Source organism: Cannabis sativa, chromosome X, assembly GCF_029168945.1.
Source record: "Cannabis sativa cultivar Pink pepper isolate KNU-18-1 chromosome X, ASM2916894v1, whole genome shotgun sequence".
NCBI classification, from domain to species: Eukaryota; Viridiplantae; Streptophyta; class Magnoliopsida; order Rosales; family Cannabaceae; genus Cannabis; species Cannabis sativa.
In genome coordinates this window covers 70,258,808-70,282,785 of record NC_083610.1, presented here as the reverse complement: position 1 = coordinate 70,282,785, position 23,978 = coordinate 70,258,808, and the positions used below count along the sequence as shown (strand labels likewise).

General features: G+C 34.6%; 1 protein-coding gene across 1 annotated transcript; it reads left to right on the top strand.

Annotated features, from left to right (window-relative positions):
* Positions 1–4,836: 4,836 nt before the first annotated feature.
* Positions 4,837–5,546, top strand: LOC115725366 (uncharacterized). The gene is made up of 2 exons (XM_030654861.1): positions 4,837–4,978; positions 5,029–5,546. Exons 1-2 carry the CDS (start codon positions 4,837–4,839, stop codon positions 5,544–5,546), a joined length of 660 nt encoding a protein of 219 aa, XP_030510721.1.
* The last annotated feature ends 18,432 nt before the right edge of the window (positions 5,547–23,978 follow it).

Sequence of the window (23,978 nt, the reverse complement as noted above, 5' to 3'; positions counted from 1 at the left end):
GAAGGAAGAAGTGTATGTTGAACAACCTAAAGGGTTTGAGGATCCTCATTTTCCTGATCATGTTTATAAGTTAGACAAAGCTTTGTATGGTTTGAAACAAGCATCACGTGCTTGGTATGAGCGTCTAACTGAAGTTTTGCTTTCTCATGATTACAAAAGAGGAAATGTTAATAAAACACTTTTCATCAAAAACATTAATATTGATGTAATTGTTTTTTTTTTTGCTAAATATTGATGTAATTGTTGCTCACATATATGTTGATGATATTGTGTTTGGTTCTACTTCTAACTCTGAAGTGCCGGATTTTGTTTCTCAAATGCAAGAGGAGTTTGAAATGAGCATGGTAGGTGAACTCACCTATTTTCTCGGTCTTCAAGTGAAGCAATCAGATGAGGGAACATTTGTCTCTCAAAGCAAGTATGGAAAGAACTTTGTCAAAAAGTTTGGTCTTGAGAATGCCAAACATACCAATACTCTCATGAGCACAACATTGAAATTGACCAAAGATGAATAAGGAGTAAAGGTAGATCAAACTTTGTATGGAAGTATGATAGGCAGTTTACTTTATCTCACTGCCAGTCGTCCTGACATTTGTTATAGTGTTGGTGTTTGTGCACGATATTAGGGAAATCCCATGGAATCTCATCTTCTGCTGTGAAAAGAATCATTCAATATGTAAATAGCACTGTTGATTATGGGATTTGGTTTTCTAAAGACATTAACTCTAATCTTGTTTGTTTTAGTGATGCTGATTGGGCAGGTAATGCAGATGATAGAAAAAGCACTAGTGGTGGATGTTTCTATCTTGGAAAGAATCTTGTTTCATGGCACAGTAAGAAGCAAAACTCACTCTCTCTGTCCACTACAGCGGATGAGTATATTGTTGTGGGTAGTTGTTGTACCCAATAGTTATGGATGAAAAAAATGATGGAAGATTATGAGTTTGATTTGAAAACTTTAACTATTTTTTGTGATAATACTAGTGCTATAAACATTTCAAAAAATTCTTTTCAACACTCACACACAAAGCATATAGACATCCATCATCACTTTATTAGAGAGCTTGTGGAAAATTTGTCTTAGAATATGTTAAAACTAGCAAGCAAATAACAGATATTTTTACTAAAGCTCTTGACTCGGTCCGATTTATCTCTCTAAGGAAATCCTTAGGGATTTGTACTATTTAATGTTTGTGTTCTTCATGATCTTTGATATTTGAGTTGACTTAGGGTTCATAATGTCTTGTATTTTTCTTTGTCCTAAAAGAAAATCTTAACCTTATAAGAATTACAATCATTATTTTATTGCTAATGTTTTTGGTGTTATGGTTTCATACAAGTTTGGTTCAGGAAAATTGTTCACTCCTCCCAGAAATATTCAGGTTCATCAAACAGTGTTATGTAAGCTACCATTTTCACATAAAAATGTTTAAAAACTGTGTGTTTAAGCTCCATTGGATGAATAGAGCTACATATCTCAATGTGTGAAAGCCGTCTCTGAGTAAGTTGGAACTATGTAGTTAGGAGTTATGTAAAAGATACGCTACCATTGAAAAGGGCTACCATTGAGGTAGTGTGACAGCGTCTCCTATGGTTACAATGTATCAGAAAAAGTGTTTTTGACAAATTGGGCAATGTTCCCTCCTTACACTTTCACACACTTATGCTTGGCCTAGTTTGTGGTAAAATTTTCATATCTTCGAAAATAGTGTTATAAAGCTGTTACATACTGTTTGATTTGCCTTTAATATTCTTGGTGACTGAGTCAACTTTTTTCCTGCGTAACCGGTATGACCTCATTCCACTAGTTCATTAGCTTGATAAAACAATTTCTTACTATTCTTATGAGTTTGATTTTTTCATCAGGGACAAAGACAAGCGGATATTCTGTACTTTTTGTTCGCAATCAAAGTTATTTTATTTTTTCTATTTTTTAAAAAATAAAAAATATGTGTGACCGACATTACCAATTGAGCTTTCTTAAAAATTCTTATTATTTTTCTTGTTATGTTTCATTATTTTCTTCGGCACTATTTTCGCTCTTAACACTACTAGAAAAATGGGTTTTAGTGACACACATTGAGTAACTCTAAAAGTATATAGTGACACCTCAACGCGCGTCACTAATGAGGGTGACTGGAAAGATAATTTTTAGTGACACTTCAGACGTGTCACTGAAACCTTTTGCATTCATTTTATGCGTGTCACTATAGGGGTATAGAGTCATGTTTTGTCAGACTAAAAAAGTAACAGCCACACACATAGAGTATCACTATATCATTTTTTTTTTATTTTTTATTAATATTTTTAAAGATATAGTGACACACAAAAAGTGCCACTATATGAAATATTTTTCTAAAAAAAAATAATATTTAATTTAATTTAATTCAAATTTTATATATTATAAATAATAATTTATATTAATTATAACAATAATAATTTTAATTAACTAAATGTAAAATTTATAAATTACACATAAAGATAGATAATAATTGTATTTTATTAAAATAAAAACTTAAATTAATTTACAAGTTAATCACAAATCACATAGATAGATAAATTCTTCCATAACACCATACAAACACTATAATCAAATTAAAGATAAATTATTAGTATACTAACATATACATCATCATTATACATTAACACTAGAAAAAGTTACAATATTGCTATGCAATCAGAGATAAACAGATCTCAAAATGAAGAAAAAAATGTGAAGATTATGAGAACCATTACTAAATCAAAAGCAAATTTATGAAACCCAAAATAAATGTGATAAAATTTTTACTTTGAAAAGCTCCTAATATCCCATCCAAACACCCAACCTCTACGACAGAACTAGCCACCTGTGAACCCCGACAATGCAAGAACAGCTACTTGCGAACCCGCGCAAAGCAAACTCGCCAACCGCCCGTAACCTGAAACACAAAAAATTCAGGCTTGATTTTCTTTTATCCAAAATTAATCAATTACATGAAAGTAACTATTTCCACAACCCAACTCTAATTGGGTCGTTCCAATTAGAAATCCAAAATTTTAAGAGCAGAGTAAAAAAATCAAAAGGAAAATTAATACACATTAAACTCACTCAAACTTGTATTTGAACAATTCTTTTTCGTAGGATCAAAACCATAAACATTTAAGAAGAACATGAATGGACTGGAGAAGAGAAGAGAAGAGCGAGAGACTTTCGTGAGTTTGCCTCTTGGGTTTGGACTTTTGATGCTTCGTCTTAACCATTTCAAAGTATCCACAGTCGTCGTCTTCGCCAATAGCCTTGTTAGTTCACACTTTCAGTTAGGTTCTCCCTTTGTTGAGACAAACAGAAAGGAGATACATTAGTGAGGCACTTAAAAGGCTCATATAAAAGTTTTTGCTGGGCTTTTCAAAAAAGAAAAAAAACAAGAAGAAGAGGAGATCGACGATCTCAAACAAGAACAAAAACCAGAACAGTACTGAGGCAACTATTGTGCCTACAAACGAAAAGATCGTCGGTGGTGCGTGGTTAGTTCACACTTTCGAGCTGGGCGTGGTTGAGGGGCGACGACCGGCAATGGAAACTCAAAAATTGTCGCACAAAGAACCGAGAGAGACAGAGATGGGAAAGGTGAGAGGTCGTCCCTGTCCGTCCGCTTGCCGGCCTGTCCATCCACTCGCCTGGACCGTCCGCCTATCCAAGAGAGAGAGAGGAACGATGATAAAGGGAGGAGGCGGCTTGAGAAATAGTTGCTACTACTAGGATTTTTTTTTTATTTAAGAAATAGTAAATGTGTTAGAAATAAATGGTAGTGTATTAATTAAAAGCTGTATTTTTAATTTAAAATATTAATAAAAGCTGTATTTTTTTTTAATTTGGATTAAGAAGTCTTTCACTACTTTCTAAAAATATATATATATATTTAATTTAAAATATTAATTACAGTATTTTTTTTTTAATTTGGATTATGATATGGTGACACGCCAGGTGGGTCAGCACACATTTATCCAGTCACACTTGGTGTGTCACTATATGTTAATATTTTTTTTTTAAAAAAAATAATAGAAATTATGGGAGTTAATATTTAGTGACACTCATATTTTTTAGTGACTCAACTTGTAGGTCACTAACACTAAATTTTTAGAATCTTTTTATATGTGTCACTATAACTCACCCTTAACTCTTTAGTGACTCGCACTTTTATGTGGGTCACTAAAGAGTGTCACTAAATAGTCAATTTGTAGTAGTGTAAGTGTTGATTGGTGCTTTATGTGTCATTATGTGTTGTCTTGTTCGTTCTTTGCAAATTAATATGGGGGGCATATTTTGAAAAAATTAAAGAAAAAGGGGGGCATCATTTTTTGATTTTTTGGCTATTTTTTCTTTTATTTTTTCATTTATGGAAACATGTTTTTATTGCATTTTATCTATTGTGTTTCCTTTATTTTTTGGGGATTTGTTTTTTTTTTTTGTGGTGTTTTAGGAAACTTGTCTTTATTTAATTAATTATTTTGTTGATTTTCTTTTTGGTGGCAATTTCGAATTTAGTTGGATTTTTAATTCTTAGATTTTGTGGGGATATGTTGTTTTCTTTTTCCATTTATGGTAACGTTTGACCAATTTTTGAAATATCTTTTGATTTCTTTTTTTTTTCTCCTCACGTGGTGACTAAGGTAAGGAAGTTACTTTCCTTTTTCCATTTTTTCTGACTATTGGGTATTTAATTTTAAATGCTATATATGTTCAACTTCTCATTTACCCACGATCACCACTATTCACTTCTCTCATTTTTTCTTTCTCAAAAGTCTAACCTTCTTCAAGTTTGAGAGTGCGTTTTCTTTCTAAGGTTTCAAAGAAAAATGGCAAAGACAAAAAATGCTCAACCTTCCAAGAAGCCTTCTCTTGGCTCTGCCTCTGCTTCTCTGATCACCCCACCTGCGCCACCTGCTCCAGTGATCGGAGTTCCTGATCATCGTCGGCTCCGACGACCACTGCCAAAAAGTCGAAGACCCAAGCTCAAAAGTCGACTTACAATCTCGCTTCTCCTCCAGTCTTTGCTTCTTCGATTGCTACTCCAACTCCTGGATTTGGTGATCATGATGAATCTCATTCATCCAATCACACATTGTCGAAGTCTACTTCTTCGAATGGTGCTCCAAATGTCAAGAAAGCAATAGTGCCTATGCCCACGGTGAGTTCTCAAACAAGGTCCAAGGTATCCACTCCTCAAAAACCTGAAGTGGTTCTGCCCAAAAGTGTCTCCAAAGGGAAAAAGGTGGTGTCTTCATCTTCAAAGGCCAAAAGTCTCAAAGAAAATCCCCCTTCCGTCTCATCATCAGATTCTAAACTTGAAGAAGAGACCGAGGAGGATCACGAATCAGAGGGTATGTCTGATTCAAGTGAAGAGTTTGTGCCCAAAGAACAGCCCTCTGCTGATGATCCTGGGTCTGAAAGTGAAGAGCCTGAAGCTGAACCTATAAGTGCAGACCCAGTTGTTTTCCTTGCTCCAGTTCCAAAGAAGGACAAAGGAAAAAGACCCATTGTTTCTCCAAGTCATATTCTTCCTTAAAAGAGAAAGAGGCCCTCTGGTATTCCTTTACTGTGAAGGATGTGGCTGAGGCTCTCAATCTGCCTATGAGCATTGAGACAACTGATGTGGATTTTGATCGTCAAAAGGTGTTCGGGTATCTCACTGGTGATAATGATGTGGAACTCTCTGACACTATGCATATGTCTCAATTCATCTATCAACATGATGTTCTCATGAGGTTTGCCCTATCCAATTGGTTTCCTTGCTCCAATCCGGTAAATGTTTCAAATGAACTTGGCTTCTTTTTGTATAAAGTTTCAATTGGTGCTAAAATTGATTTGGTTGACATGATTTGGGAGCAAATTGTTTCTTTTAGAAAGGGCAAGAAACCTAGGCTTAATCTTATCTTTCCTCATTTGATCTATAAGATTTTATCTAACCAAGAGGAATTGATTCTTGAGAATGAATCCATTGAGATGCCTGCTGTTGGAACCACTTTCAAAGTTCCAGAGAAACCTCCTCAAGGAAAATCTACTAAGAAAAAGGCTCAGTCTGCTTCCCCTGGTGTTACTGATGATCCTGCTGCTGCATTTTCTTCCACTTCTGCTTCTACAGAAAATGGCTGAATTCAACTTGCGTTTGGAAAGAATGGAGACAAGTCAAGCCTTACTTCTCAGGAGGATGGACAACATCATGAAATTCTTCCTATCCAATGATGATGAATAAGTGGTCCATTTTTTATCTCTTGCTTTTTATTTATGTGTGTTTGAACTATTATGACTTTGTTCATGTTTTTTTGTTATCTTTGGCTCCTTGATAGACAAAAAGGGGGAGTAGTATTTATTTTTTTGTGTTGCAACTCTGGACCCTTGTTTTAGGGGGAGTTGCCTTGTTTGTGGTTTGTGCACTTTTTCGTTTAAAAAGTTATTGTATTTTCGGTTTGTAAGCTTTTCCGTATAAAAAAAGTTTTTTGTTTTATGTGTTAGAGTGCTTTCATGCAGGGGGAGTATTTTCTATACTCTTTTATCTTTAAAAAGCTATTTGCTTTGGTTTCTAACAATTGATGCAGGTTTTCTCATAATAAAATATTTTGTCAATCAAAGTGCCAAAGGGGGAGATTGTTAATTCCATTTTTGGCATATTTAATTGACAAAAATATTTTATTATTTATTGTATATTTCGGCTGGTGTGTTTTAATTTGGTATCCATATTTTGTGTATCTAAACTTGGAAGGAAAGTTGTCTAGCTTTCCTATTTATGGAAATTGAGGTAAAAATGGTAAGTTTGATTACACAATTAATTCTTATCTAACCAGCTGGTATATTCTGATCTTGTGTGAGTTTTCTATTTTCCTAGATTAGATTTCTTGAAGAGAAAAACGAAGCTAAACTTTCCTTTTCAATCTTATCATTCCTCATTTGATCTATAAGATTTTATCTGACCTAGAAGAAGTGATTCTTGAGAATGAATCCATCGAGATGCCTGCTGTTGGAACCACTTTCAAAGTTCCAGAGAAACCTCCTCAAGGAAAATCTACTAAGAAAAAGGCTCGGTCAGCTTCCCCTGGTGTTACTGATGATCCTGCTGCTGCATCTGCTTCCACTTCTGCTTCTACAGAAATGGCTGAATTCAACTTGCGTTTGGGAATGATGGAGACAAGTCAAGCCTTACTTCTCAGGAGGATGGACAACATCATGAAATTCTTTTGATCCAATGATGATGAATAAGTGGTCCATTTTCTATCTCTTGCTTTTTATTTATGTGTGCTGGAACTATTATGACTTTGTTCATGTTTTTTTTTTGTTACCTTTGGCTCCTTGATAGACAAAAAGGGGGAGTATTATTTATTTTTTTGTGTTGCAACTCTAGACCCTTATTTTAGGGGGAGTTGTCTTGTTTGTGGTTTGTGTACTTTTTCGTTTAAAAAGTTGCTTTATTTTCGGTTTGTAAGCTTTTTCGAATAAAAAAAGTTCTTTATTTTATGTGTTAGAGTGCTTTCATGCAGGAGGAGTATTTTCTATACTCTTTTATCTTTAAAAAGCTATTTGCTTTGGTTTCTAACACTTGATGCAGGTTTTCTCATATTAAAATATTTTTTTAATCAAAGTGCCAAAGGGAGAGATTGTTAATTCTATTTTTGGCATATTTAATTGACAAAAATATTTATTATTTATTGCATATTTTGGCTGGTGTGTTTTAATTTAGTATCCATATTTTGTGTATCTAAACTTAGAAGGAAAGTTGTTCAGCTTTCTTATTTATGGAAATTGAGGTAAAAATGGTAAGTTTGATTACACAATTAATTCTTATCTAACCAGCTACTATATTCTGATCTTGTGTGAGTTTCTCATTTTCTTAGATCAGATTTCTTGAAAAGAAAACCGGAGCTAAACTTTCCTTTTCTATAAAAGGAAAGTTGTACTGACTGCCCACGATTCTGTAGGTGCAGAAATAGAAATTCCTGGACTGATTGAATATTTATTTTAGGGAAGTTTCTAGTGGGTTGGGGTCTTGTTCAGACCTTGTGTAAGCTTTCAATAAGGTGTATATTGATTATAAATACACCTTATAGCAGTTAGGTTTGGTACCTCTCTTGTATCTTTGAATTTCACTAATATCTTTAGAAAAGAGAGTCTTTATTTTGTAGAGAAGAGCATGTTCGACTCTTACTCTGTTTATTTATATTTTGTATTGTCTTGAGTCTGTATTCAAGTCTACAAAGAAGAAGAATATCAATGCAACCTTCGGGAGAAGGTTTTACAAATCTTTCGGGAGATTGCTTTTCAAGTCTTGCATCGGGAGGAAGCAAGCACTCTTCAAGGTGATCGAAGAGATTTCGAGCTCTTGGAGTTTTATCAAGATTCAGTTAGTAGGTGGAATACATCAAGCTTGCGGCATATAATAAGAGGGAGTCTATTTATGCACAAGTCAATTACTTTGTATTATTGAGACCGATCTAATGAATCTTATCTCTGGGCGTGGCCCCGTGGACTAGTAACAATTTGAAAGGATTGTTGAAATCACGTACAAAAACCTTGTGTATTTTTACTTTTCTGCACTGTTTTGTTTTTCTGGTTTCTTTTGGAGTTACATAGTTATTTTCTGTAACTACGGAAAAACTGTTTTCAGCACCAGTTTCATTATTCCACATTTAATTAAATAATTAAACTGGGAAAATTAAAATACGAAATTTCAACAACGAATATATTCATTATTTTTTTCATCACCAAAGCGATGGATAATTTTAAAAAGTAATATATCTAACTTAATAGTAAAGTTATTATCACAAACTCGTTAAGAAAGTTACATTAAAAGTGTAAAAGCAATTATACATCAAACTCCAAATAATAGAGATACTTTGTTCAAATTAGCAGACACAAGTGAAGACCCTAAAATAAAGAGTGAAGCTAACAGTCTAGAAGATTTTGAATTTTTATTAGGTATGACTATTTGGTATGATATCTTATTTGTAGTAAACTCTCTTAGTAAGAACTTTTAAAGTGAAGAATCAACAATTAATATTGCCATAGATCTTTTTAAGGATCTTATTTCTCTTTTTAAAAATTATAGGGAAAATAACTTTATATTTGCTATGACTTCAACTAGAAAACTTGCAAATGAATTAAAAATAGAATTGAAATTTCGTAAAAAAAACGTGTGATTTGTAAAAGAAACAATTCGATGAAGATGTTAGCGATGATAAAATAAAATCTCCTGAAGAATTATTTAAGATTGAGTATTTTATTCATTTGGTTGATCAAATAATTTCTTCACTTAAAAAAATTTGAGCAATTTGAAGTTTTAGAAAATATTTTTGGATTCTTATTTGATTTTACTATACTAAAGTTAATGGATAATAATGCTATTAAACAATGTTGTTTAAATCTTGAAGATTTTCTAAGTTATAATGGACATTCTGATATAGATAGAATAGATTTATTTTTCAGAGTTAAAAGTTTTAAGAGAAATTTATCAAAAAGATCAATGTAGTCCATTGAAAGTACTTAATTATATAAAAAAACTTTGATTCATTTCCAAATGCTTATATTTCTTATAGAATATTGTTAACTTCTCATTTCAGTTGCATCTCCAAAAAGAAGTTTTTTAAAATTAAATTAATATAAACTTATTTAAGATCTTCTATGTCCCAAGAAAAATTAAATGGATTAACAATGTTGTCTATTGATGAAAAAAATATTAGATAAACTTGACTATGACGATTCCGTAGGATGGCTCCGATGCCAATAGTTGTTGAATCTTTAGCAATAGCTGCATCAACATTTAATTAACCTTCCGAAGGTGTAGCCCAATTGGTAGCTGAAGTGCATGTCACCATTATTCACCACAATTTTCATCTATCCCTAAAGTCAACTTAAATGGTCATACATGTGATATCAAAACAACTTATCACTTTGGATCTTGCAAAAATTATTAATTGAACGTATCCTCTATTTTGTTAAATGATTAAAAAAATTATGTATTTTTCAAGGTGACGTTTGATAATATTGTTTTAATCAGTTTTTTGTTTTTAAAATTGGAAAAGTAAAAATATTTTTTAAAAACATGTTCTATAAAACTATTTTTACTTTTTAATTTTTTTAATTAAGAATAAAATTTTTTTTTTTTTAAAAAGTCACTTTTAATATTTTTTTTAAATAGTTTTTTTTTTCTTAATTAATATTTTGGACTCCGACTAGACTTGGACCCAAATCCCCCCCACCCAGGGCCGGCCCTGAAACAAAGTGGGCCACAGGGGAAAAAATAATTTTGGGCCCTTATGTTAGAAAAAATGTGGTATTTTTTAAAATCAGTAAAAAAAATGTATAATTTTAAAAGAGGAAAAACAATTTTTGGGCCCCTGGGCTGGGTGGGCCCTAGGCACAGGCCTAGCCCGCCTATGCCCAGGGTCGGGCCTGCCCCACCCCCACGGCTTTGGTACTGAACCCGGCCTCTGACTCGAACCCGAATCTGATCTTGGACCTAGACCCGACTTAGATAAAATCAAAATGAACTTTACAGAATACAAATTTATTTTCTATTTTTAAAATTGAAAAACAAAAGTGGCTACAGAATGCATTTTTATTTTTCAAAAATAAAATTTTTAAAAATAAAAATTGTACTTTCATATTGTGATTAAAAAATTATAAAACAAAAGAGTTACTAAACGACACTTAAAATAGTACAAATAGGACCATGAGCTCAATTTTTGATATTTTTTTTTAATATAACCAACTTGAAGATAATTTTTAGCACAAACATATGCAGAAAACGTAACTAGTTATGTCATACCACTTATATCAGGTTATTATTAAGTTTTATTTTGAGAAAAAATTAGTTCAGGATGCATATTTTTCTCATGAAATAGGCTCGCAGGGACCTACTCCTAATAGGGCGAGAATTTTCCGTCTAAATGGGGAACAGTGCAGGGATAGAAATTATTTTTTGTCCCGAATGTTAAACGGAGTGGGGATTGAGATAACACTATCTGTCTCGACGGGAACCTGTTTAGTATTTTATTTTATAATTCTAATAATATTTTATAATTTATGTTTGTATTGTTTTAGTATATTAGTATCCCTTTTATGAATTATAAGTTGTGTTTTGAATAATACTTAATTTATTGAATAACAATGTTATATTTTAATTTTTATGTAATTTAATATTTTTATATATTTAAATTTTTATTATAAATTTTATTTTCTAATTAGAAGAATCTTCGCTTTGTTTTTGCCCCTGTTAAAGGATTCTATGCCCCCTCTGATAACAAATAAATGAAAATAAAGATTAAAAGCCTTAATAAAAATGAGGACGGTGAGAGCACTCCCCATCAAATCTCTGTCCTATGTGCATGATGGATGAAAGAAAAAAAACATTTTATTAATTTTATAGAGAGTAAATATTATTTTGGAACTTGTGTTTTGTAAAAGTTACTAATTGTACTATCTGTTTTGTTAAATGATAAAATATACCTTGTATTTTCTAAAATTGTACAAATAAGACCGGAACTAATTTTTTGTCAAAATAAAACTCAATAATAATTTGATCTAGAGATGCTATGATAAAACTGATTATATTTTCTATATTTGTTCGTGTTAAAAATTATCATAAAGTTATTTAAATTAAAAAATAAAATTGTTGAAAATTGAGCTTCTATTATTACTATTTTAGAAAGTATATAGTCCATTTTATATTTTAACAAAATAAAAAGTCCAATTAATAACTTTTACAAAACACAATTTCTAAAAAAGGCAATATATTTTGATGAGATGGAGATCTCATTCTCATAGCTGTATCCTGGTGTCAATGTAATAAAACAAACAAAAAGGGGCAAAGTTTCTTTCTTATAAGAAAAGCCAGGTGGTCACGTGGAATCTTCATAACATTATTATGTTTCTTCTTACCAAAACTTATTCTAATGTCCAGTTTTCAGTTATTTTGTATTACTTTAGTCTGAAAAAGCAGTATTTGCTTTGCGGTCTTGGATCTCTCAAACATTTTATAATTTATATTGTTTTTTAATTAAATAAGATGGAATATCCTCTTTCTCTCTTTACACTCCCTTTGAATTTAACTATTATTCCTTTTCATAATCATCATAATGGGAAATATAAATTTCCATTATAATTAAGAAAGTGAAAAATTTATATAATTGATTAAAAATATGAAAAAAAATTATAAAAATATCAACACGGATTTTTTTTTTTTAATTTTTTACTTTTAATTTTTTTTGTTTATATAAATACCTCTTTAGTAAAAATAATAAATATTTTTTAGTTGTTTTATAATTTATTTATAGTTGTATTATAGTCAGGCCCGACCCTGGGCATAAGCGGGCTAGGCCTGTGCCTAGGGCCCACCCAACCCAAGGGCCCAATTTTTTTTTTTCTTTTAAAATTATACATTTTTTTTTACCGATTTTGAAAAATACCATATTTTTTCTAACATAAGGACCCAAAAAAATTTTTTTCCCCTATAGCGCACTTTGTTTCAGGGCCGGCCCTGATTATAGTTACTATGCGATTATATTTCTAGTTAATTTTTGTTGTTTTATTATTTATTTATAGTTATCGTGAGGTTAATTTTTTGTTATTTTTCAGTTATTTTTTTATTTTTTGTTGAGCAAAGTGTGTTTTTATAATTTTAAAACTTTACAAGCGTATTTTTGTAATTAAAAATTTTAGACCGTAAAATTATAAATAAATCATAAAAGAAGGGTATTTTTGAAAATTCTCCTTAAGGGAATGAATTATTTTATAAATACCGAAAATGACAAAAAATTTACATTTTTATGGATTTACAATTTTTTTCTTTTTACTTTTTTATATAGATTTACAATTTATTTTACTATTTTATTTCAACTGAGAAACGATGAGTTGTTTTTTTATTATTTTCAAAATACAGTAGAACCTCTATTTAAGAATACTCTATTCAAGAATAACCTCTAATTTGTTATAAAAAAATCAAGTCTCAATTTGGGCCAGTTATAAATAAGAATAACCTCTAAATTGTAATTAGTTATACATTCTCTAAGTCCCGTATTACCAAAGTATACCTCTATATAAGAATAATTACATCTTAATAAAATATATACATGTATTTTATAAATTTATTTATGTAAAATTAATAATTTTATTTTAAATTATAATACATGTATGAATATTATATTTACTCTAAAATATTTCTATTATAATATAGTATTAATGATTATTTATTGTTATTATTGTTACGTTGATATTTTTTGGTTTTTTAATTTTTTTTAGTGTAGCTCTATTTAGTTATAACCTCTCAATTATAATATAATTTACTTGGTCCCAAGTGTATTCTTGGATAGAGGTTCTACTTTAACATTATTTTTCATGTTGCGGTAAAATAATTCTTTATTCTAGAAAAAAAAAAAAAAACTTGTTAAAAAAAATAGAATCCGTGAAAAAAAAAATTCATAAAAATGTAAAAAAATCTAATTTTGAGTGGATTGTGTAAATTTTCCTTAAAAAAATATCCTAAAATATTGAAATTACAAAATAATACTATTCTTCTCTTGGATTCCAAATTTAACATTGTCATTTTTTTATTCCTCTCCCAAAGCACTTACTCTCTCTCTCTCTCTCTCAACCTCACTTCCAAAAATTTTCCACACCACCACATACATACAACTTTAACACCCTTACAAACCACATCTAAGTTTTGACTGAGCCACATCGAGGAGTCGCATCATTGCACCACCCACGCATTGCAGCTTGTCGCACCACTAGCGGTACCCTGAGCGCTAAATCCACAAGTAGTGATTCACCTCGCCAGTAGTAACAAAATATATGAAAAAAGTTAGAAAAATAAAATTATAACTATCGAACCAACCCTATTTCCATAAAAACACTACTTGTCAAACGTCTATCGAGAGTTATCGAGCCCCATCGTGCCAACTATAATGCCATAGAAACACTACTTGTCGAGACTCCATATCGAGACTTGTTGAGCTCATTTAGCCAACCCTAAACATCAACCCCTTTTGAGACTCATTGAGCCTAGTTGAGCAAGCCCCAAAGCCGTAAAAGGATTACCCGTAGAGCTTCCATCAAGACTTATCGAGTGAAACGACCCAAAACTACATGACCAAAAATACTATTTCATAAAATGGTTCTAAAAATTCATATAAGTTTTTATTTTTAGAAAGAAGTATGTGCATACTTAAAATGTGTTACAACATCGATCTTTAACAAAACATAAACCATTGCTCAAATTACAACATCTTTAACAAAACATAAACCATTGCCCAACTTCCACAGTTGGGCACATGCACACTTCTCAAGACAACTAAAACAACATAAAACAACTTGTCCTTACACTTACCTACAACATAAAACAACTTGGCGCAAGCAAAAATGCATAGTAAGAACAACTTTAAAATAATACAACAAAGAGGCAAGATAATGACTTGGTCATTGTCTTGCATATCAAATATGTTACCAGAATTAAGGTTTTAAGAATGAACCAAAATATTGAAGAATATTGTAATGTTCTTATAGCACGAGCCCTAAATGTATATCGCGTACCCAAAGTAGCAACAAATATCATATCATAGAAACTCGCATCAAATATAACAATAACTATTCCATTCAAGATAAGAAGCAAACATGGAATCTTGGAACATCTATTTCTAAAATAAGAGACCTCAATCTCAACACATGTAATTAATCATTAATAAACATGTAAGTGCAATAAGCTGTTCTTGTAACTCTACCAAATGAGTATTTTCCCTCAAAAAAAAAAAAAAAAAAAAAAAACTCTACCAAATGAGTGTAATAGAAATTATACTGACTTGGCCAACTCATTTATTCCTCAATTTAATTTTGGTATCCCTAAGGCTCTCAAAGATACCAACATTTATCCATCGTACATATCACATAGATTACGAGAGTGGAGACCACACCTAAGCTCATCGAGACACTGTGTTATCATGCGTATCCACCTCAATCTTACATGAGCATGATCACCCCCTAGAAGCATTATTAATTCCTATGTTTTTTCGACGTGATCAGCTTGAACAAGAATATCCCCTAGGGTCATTAAGAATCCTAGGCTTGGAAATATTTCTGTTTACTGAGATTTTCTAAAAAAAACTAAATAAATTAAGAAATTAAATGGTTGTTAAAACAAAAGAGATGAAGACTTTTACGTGGTTCAGATACTAATGAACCCTAGTCCATGAGTCAATGTATTGGCCTAAGAATGCTTGATGTATTACAAATAGGTCTTACTAATTCTTGCTATAATTTTTTCCCTTCTAGGTTTTTCTTAAAAGAAAAAAGCTTAGAGAGAACCTGAAAGTTTTTTTGGTTCCCCTTACATGAATGGGTAAAGGGGTTTTTATAGGCTTAGATTCGGATTCGGGCATACTCGTGATCTATTTAGCATTTTGTGCAAAATAGGTCCACTATTAGGGTAAATACATGGAATACATGACTTTTAGGCTCATTGCAAGATTTTGTCTCATGGGACGAAGGTGTCCGTACAAAATGGGGCCCACATGGTCTGGACAGGTATCATGCACGGGCGCTGCTTTAGTAGACGAGAATGTCAGATAGGCACCGTTAGGAAAAGAGGATATACTCCCTTTTGTGGTGCGCACAATATCATGTTCTGACATAGGAGACAATATCTGATTTGGTGGGACCAGGCATTAAAGGGCAGCCACGTCACACAAGATGCTTTCAGAGGTGCCTCTTGGACTTCCTCTCTGGATGTGTCTCATCGATTGTCTGGAGGGCTTTGTTTGTTCCATCTCCTGAAAGTTGGATGGGCTTTCCGAAGAGGAGGGGCCTAGCTCGTCTTTGGAGGCGAGACTTCTAGAGTTTAGATGCTCGGGCCCATCTCTGATATGGACTATGCTGTTATATGCGGGAAGGCTTGGGCCTAGATTTATGTGGACCAATTATTTGAAAATGCCACTTGTTGCCCATCTAGAAACATAAATAACATTTACCTCTAAGCTTTCGGGACTTGAGAGTGGCAGAAGCTTACAGTCTTTCTTTCGTGTGACTTTGGACACTTTGGACATGTGGACCATTTTGAAATAAGGGCATGTTCATCTTCCATATCACAAAATGTGAAGGTTGAGGACTTTTGGGGCTACAACTTACAATCTTTCTTCCGTATGACTTTGGACACTTTGGACATGTGGACCATTTCGAAACAGGGGCATGTTCATCTTCCATATCATAGAATGTGAAAGGTTGAGGACTTTTGGGGCTACAACTTGCAATGCACACATGTCCTTATTTTCTTGGTCCACGAAATTCATGCGCCCTTGGAAAACATGTGGTGTCTGGGGTATTACAATGACGACAATATGACGTTAGCTTGAACATCAGAGAATATTGATGATGGAAAATACCTCAAGTCCAGCAAGGAATATTAAATGTTGCCTTTCTGGCTCCTCAATTATTGGATCGATATTGTGCTTTTCTAGGTAAAATCTAGGACCTTGATTGATGAGCATGCATATTGCCAACTTTAAGTATAAATAGGACGAGGGAGGGCCTTCTACCATATTCAAATCTTTGAGCTTTTGAATTCGAATTTGAGAGAGAGAGAGAGAGAGAGAGAGAGAGAGAGAGAGAGAGAGAGAGAGAGAGAGAGAGAGAGAGAGAGAGAGAGAGAAACCAGTGAACTCCATTCTTAACTTCGGTGAATGTCTGATCCTTTCGACATCATTATCCACCGTCTCCTAAAAATTAGAGCAAGAGAGTATCCAGACGCACCACCACTGAACCCAATAGTGAGCCACCCCAGTCACTGGAGTCGTTAAACGTTTTGGTCGGCATTGATCAAGTTTTTAGTTGGGCACTCAATTTTCAGGCCAGTCACCACCACACTCGTCCACTCCACTCCCTTTTATAAGTAAGTCCCATTTATTCCTTGAACTGTATAATTTCTTTCTTCTATAGAAATGTGTGCTTAACTTTTGATTAGGGATAACTGTTTGCATGCGAATGTGAGGATTGAGTGTGTAATGTCTTGGGAATTTTGAAACTGTAGAGATATTTTAGTGTCAGTGTAGGTATAATTTTGGGTATTCAAGCTCGTGATTCGTTTTCCTACATTGGTTGAATATAAATTGTGTCTATGTTGAATCAAACTTAAATCCCCTCATACAGAGTATTTAGGGCTTCAAATGAAATATCTGGGTTTATATCGTTTATTCTTATGTTCTCGATTGGTTATCCAAAATCATAGCTCTGTGAGGGTCAGGCTAAGCCTCCAGATGACAAGTCCGACGGGGACCTCTCCAAGCAGTCTTTAGGGGAGGCCTTAAAAATAACAAAGACAATTCATGCAAATATTCAAGTTTAATGAACAACAAAGATAATCACAAGTATAAACAAATAATAAACTTGAAATGTAAAGACTTTAGGGATAGAAATTGCAAACTCTTGATTTTTACAAGGTTCGGTAGAACTAAGCCACCTACGTCCTTGATCTTCAACGCTATGGACCTAGCTTTGAATTTAACTATCGAGTCAAGTTAACGGGCTTGACTAACCCTTACAATTGGGGAATTTTTCACCAAGATTTTTCCCAAACCTCTCAAAATAGTTTTCTTCCAAGGACTATTAACCTCATCGAATTGTTGAAGTGCCAATCTCACTATTGGATTATTGTAGTGACAATCTCACTCTTCTCGGGTTGTTTACAATATCGGTATCAACCTCACCTACAACCGAGTTATTTTTGTATATCAGTGCCAATCTCACCTCAATCACAATATGAATATTTGATTTTGAAATACAAAGTAAGCTCTCTCTAATAAGATGAAATACAATGTAAAATCCTAAAGAGATTTACAAGCACACTAGAGAAGATAAGCACAAGTTTGACTCAAGTGTGTGTGGTTAATGTGTTTATGAAAATAAGATAATTCTTTAACTTAGAACACTTAGAATGATATAGCAAGATGAATAGATGCTCAACCAACCTTAATTTTTGAGTGAAAACGAGTTTATATAGTGTAGGAACAAAAACTAGCCGTTTATAACCGTTAGCAAATTTTTCAAAAAGAAATACCGGGAAAAACGGACTGTCATTTTTAAAACGGACTATCGTTTCTTTGAAAAACGGACTACCTTTTCAAAATGGTAGGCTGTACAAGAGGTAGTGGTAAAGTGTAATTTTCTCGACTTAAAAAGTGCATAACTCATAGCTCGTTTATCTGATTTTAAAAATTCCAGTTGTGTTCTCTTAGTTAAAAGATATGTGATTTACAAAGTCAATTAAATTATTTTTTGAATAATTTGGTGAGAAAACTTGTTGCACAAGTTAGTGGGCCAAACTTTTGAACTTATAAATCCTAGTGCATTATGCAAAATATTTTAACAAGAGTAAAGTAAACTTATACCATTTGATTGTGTGTAGTCTTGATGTAGATGAGATTCTTAGCTTGATTTGCATATTTTGATCCAAAGTTGACTTTTTCTGAGAGTTGACTTTAACTTTGATGTTGACTTTTGGGTGACTTTTGACTTTTAGCATATGAAGTCCTTTTTTGGATAAGATCTTGAATTATTGATCCCTTGATGAAACTTTTTCTCTTATGAAGTATGAAGTAATTGATATACTTGTTGAATCTACTTCTTTGATTATGTTTGACTTTACCGAGCACATATTGATACTTTGTGAATTTGCTTGCAAAATGATCAAGAAAAGATTAGTATAATCAAACATTTGTTTATCATCAAAATAAGTGAGTGATTGACATTTGGTCAACATTATTAACTGCTTGGATTTTTCTTTCCTTTCAGTTGAGATTACTATGTCTGACGAGTTCGACCTAGAGATTGGTGGACCTCATCGAGGAAGAGATTGAGACAGGACAACTGGATGAGGATTCGGAAGAGGAAGTGGTCCTGGAAGCCATTCCAAAGAGGAAATGCCAAAAGAAAGTCGCCCCAATAATTTTTAATTCTTCCGTCTGAGAGATGGACAAGATCCCAAATAAATTCAGGAGTTACGACATGCTCCAACAATACGACGAACACCGGTGTTAGCAACATTCTGAGACTATGTTGGCACAGACTTTCTCTCCTAGGTAAGTCTCCAATTGAATGTTCTGATGGCTTTGGAGCGTGGAGTTGGACGCACGCCATTTATGGAGCCCATCTGTCACTGGGTGTTACTTTGCCAGCTTTTGTGCCCACTTAGGGATCGCACCTTTCTAGCTTATCCCACAATCCTATAAGCTTTTATCCGGATGGTATTTCTGTGCAAGCTCCGGGAGCTGGAAGTTCTGAGTTCGAAAGAGGTTTTTCTATTTTTATGCAGTTAAGTCTCAACCCATGAGGAACAACACCTCCAAAATTGGGTTTTTCAAATTGGAGAAGCGCCCTAGGATGACTGATCCCACAAGTAGCACGAAGATGCCCGAGAATTCTAGGACTGCTTCACGACAGGCTTTCTATTGAAAAGGGTTCCTATTTTGTCCCTCGACTTTTTCGTTCTAGGTAATTTTTTATTCTTGAGTTCCTTTTCATTTTCTTCCATTTTTTGTGCCCATTTTCTAACAATAGAACTTCCATTATTCCAGCTAATGTTGAATAGCCCTAGCGAGCTAAGAGGCGTAGTATTGAAAAATTCTCTCTGACGCCTGCATGTAGAAGACTTGGTCACCACTATAAATATCTATAAATATGGGCTAATCTCTGTAAATAGTACAACTTTTTAATCATAGGATATCTGGACTCCACGCCCAAAAATATTTTTCTTACATTAATACACCAAAAGTTGGACCTTCCCTTTTTCTACACTAACACGACACTTATGGCGTGATCTGACACGACCAAGTATAGGTATAACGACTCTCCCTCAACCAGTTTGGATAGGATCGGGGCCTTGGTTAAATGTTCTTTTAACTTTCAACAGGCTTCTTTGCATTCTTCCGTCCATTTGAACATTTTGCTTCCGCGTAGGACGTTGAAGAATGGAATGCATTTGTCAGTGGACTTGGATACGAATCTATTGAGCGCTACAATCCTTCCAATTAAACTTTGGACGTCTTTATGCTTCTTAGGGTGAAGGCATATCCAGGAAGGCCTTGATTTTTTTTCAAGTTGGCCTCGATTCCCCAGAAGCTAATGATGAAGCCCAGGAATTTTCCTGAGGAAACCCCGCACGTGCACGTGCATATCCAGGAAGGCTTTCTCCAAATCATTACTATGTTCCCCAGAATATTTGTACTTGACCAACATATCGTCCACATATACTTCCTTGTTCTTCCCCAAGACATATTTGAACATTTTATTAACCAGCCTTTGGTAAGTTGCTCTGATATTCTTTTGTATAAATGAAATTACAACGTAGTAATAGACCCCTTTATCAGTTTGGAAACTTTTATGCTCTTGGTCCGCTACATGCACTATTGATCTGATTATAGCCGGAGTATGCATCAATAAAGCTTAAGAATTCATTTTCGGACGTGGCGTCAACCATTTGATCAATTCGCAGAAGTGGGAAGTAGTCTTTCAAACATGATTTGTTAAGATCTGTAAAATCTATTCACATTCTCCAAGTGTCATTGGTCTTTTAGAGTAGCATCGGGTTGGCCAACCACATGAGTTATAATGCTTCTTGAAGAAACTCAATGGAAGTTAGTTTCTCAACTTTTACCTTTACTGCATCCAACCTTACCGGATCTAGCGACCTTTTTTTCGTAAACTGGCATCGCCTTCTCATCGATGTTTAGGGTGTGACAATGGTGTTCATATTGATTCCAGTCATATCCGAATGGATCCACACCAATTTGTCTCGATTTTTCTTTACCATAGACACAATTTTTTCTCTCACCACTAGGTATAAATTTCTTCCCACGTTGATGACTTTGGTGGGGTTTATCTCGTTGATGCTAACTTCTTCAACATCTTCCACTAGTTCAATCACTATTTTTATCCGAACTCGGGGATATAACTCATCTTCAACCTCCTCTTGGATAGTTCCTGCTTCTGGCTGGTTGGTTGTTTCAAGAGAAACTTCAATTTCTTCTCTGACCATGAATACCGATCAGATAGAGACATTATAATAACTCTTTGCGCTTCTCTGATCACCTCAGACTAGTCACACACTTCCATTTTCACATGGAAATTTCATGCATAACTGCCAGATGGAGGTGACTGCTCTGAAATCAACTAAGATAGGGCATCCTAGTATTAAGTTATATGCAAAAGGGCAGTACACTACCACAAACATGCAATGTTTGAAGGCATTGACATTGTGCTCCCCCTTCAAGGTGACTAGGAGTTAGATTCTCCCCATCGACATCAGGGAATCTTCATTAAACCTTTGTAGTTGTATCGGGCAAGGTGATAGATCAACTTCAGTTAGTCCCATAACTTGGAAAGCAAACTTGAACAAAATGTTGATGGAGCTGCCATTGTCTACTAGCACCCTTAAGACTCTTTTGTTTGCAATTTTCACTTTAATAAATAAAGGGTCATCGTGGGGAAAGTGCACATGCTTAACGTCTTCTTCTATCAAAGTGACGAGAAGGTTCATCATTCTTAGACGGTGGGCCATCGATTGCACTAGAGCGCATATCTCCCCTTCATGTTTCAGCTCATTCAAATATCTTTTTTTGGGAATTACGAGTGTTCCTAGCAAGGTGTGGCCCCCTGAAGATGGTTGGAATGTGGCCATCTATGGGCGACAGAGCTAGACCTGGTGAATAAGGGTTCCCTGGTCCCAGAGCTAGGACTGCCACTGTAGCTTGTGTTAGTAGAGTAGGTAAAGCCAGAATCTATGTTTTGGGAGCTTGAGGGGGTATTTGTGGCTCCTACTGTTGGGAACGAGGCCCTCTTCATGAACTATACCCTGTTTGGGATAAATGATGAGAATTCGTACCCACTAGCTAAGGTGTCGCGCTCTGGCTAATATTTTTATCTCGTCTTTCAAATAATCACATTCATTGGTGTTATGACTGATATCACCATGATATTCACACTTCTTACTCGGGTCCCTTGTTTATTTTCCTCGTTGGAACATTCGTGGAGTCTTCTAATAATAGACCACATTACAAGTTGCTTTGTAAACATTCTCCTGAGTATCGATCAAGCTAGTGTACTCTATATACTTGGGTTCATACTCCTTCCTTCATATCTTTGGAGCTTTGCTCTGGTTCTGGCTTTTCCTCCTCTTTTATTTCTCGAATGACTCACATTTGATTCTGAAACCTTTGTCTTTTTCGTTGATTGTCCGGGAATGATATTACATCTAGTCTATGCTGCTCCAAACCCTGAGAAATTAGTATATGCAGGCGTATGTCTAGAGACAACGGGTCTATAGACTGCTGGACTTGCGAACAAGGTTAAGAGTGATAGTCAGGACAGAAACTTGCAAAGTGTAAGTGGATGTTGCAACTGACAGGGTTGGCGCAGTGGAGCAACTCTAAAAGCTTGGACATAGGCATCTTCCAAATTGATGATTCCCTAGGCCCTGGACATGAACTTGGACAAAGTTTTGGCCCTCTTCCTTTGTATTTCACTCCCTAAAAAGGAGCCTACAGTTAGTCTAGACTGGAGGGCCAAGAGTTTCATATCATCGCTGACCTTAGTTTTAGTCGTTGCTTTCATCATTTGTTGGATGAAGCTTTCACTTGGCTGGTGTTTGAGATTGGTTAGGGATCTGACCTCCATGTTATGATCCCTAGCAGCGATAAATTGTTTACAAAAGGTAGATTGTAACTCCTTCTAGCCATGAATCAATCGGAGAGACAGTCTCTTCCACCAATCCTTAGCGGACTCGGTTAATGTCAGCGAAAAACAAAGTCACTTGGCATCATCACTAAATCTTGCCAATTGCATCAGATGGATGTACTTGGAGAGGTGAGTCGTGGGGTCTGTCCTTCCATCATATAACTTCATATGTGACATCTTAAATTAATCTGGTAGTGGAGCTTCGATGATCTGCTTGACACATGGTTTTGGCTCTTTGTCTTCCGAGTCAGAGATGGCGCCACTTTGCTTTCGTACCAAGTTTTTCAAAGGCGTTATTTGTTCTTCCAGTTTCTTGGTATCGTTATCCAGAAGTTCATGTTCGCGAACCTTATCGTTGATGTGGTTCTGGAGATCATTCCCGTGAGGTCCCACTTTTTCTCCTCTGTCTTTTTCACACTTGGAATCAAGGCGTCTCCGAAGGTCAACTGTGGACTAACTGTCCTCTGGATAAATTTCTTCTATCCTATCATTCTGGTTAACAGATTCACTAGGGTGGTTTTTCCTTCCCTTCACAGTAGGCCTTCGTACTTGAATACCAAGCCTAATGTTACGGTGGTGAACTTGGCTTTGCAGAGCGGAAGGGCATCCAAGCCCGGAGGCGTTGGTGGCCTTCTTAGTTCGCAAGGGCTGGTTGGTTGTGCTCACATTATTTCTAAAATGTAATGGGACAGTTTTAGGTTGATACTCGTCTACTTTTGCCTTCTCCTTGTCCTTTGCAGGAGCCGAGGTTCCAACATCAGTAGGGTTTGCTCTTTTTTCCTTGTTAACAGGCTCCTCTTGAGCATCTTCCTTGGAATATTCATCTATGTCGAATTTGGCCTACAATCGTACCATCATTTTCTCCATCCAACGAGAAATAGCTTCTTATTCTGCTACCTTTTTTTTTAGAGTTTTACCTAACTCATCGGATACTCGAACCACCTTGAGGTCTTGCTCATAATAATATTCGTCTTTGTAATATCCATCTCTAATTTCACCATCGTCTTCTTCCTCTTCTTTCTTGTCTTCTGGGTTTTTATCAACAAATTGTTTCTAATGTTGGGTTGTTTCAGTCGTTCGGTCGCCAACTTAGAACATTTCTTCGTCCCTCATATGGCTCAGCTAGGCGAGCCCTATAGGGAGCAGATGAGTGTCGTCCATGAAGACATCCTAGCCTGGAAGAGGGGTTTCTCGGTGATAGTCTTTTGGGTAGCCACCATTTTTATAGATGTGAGGT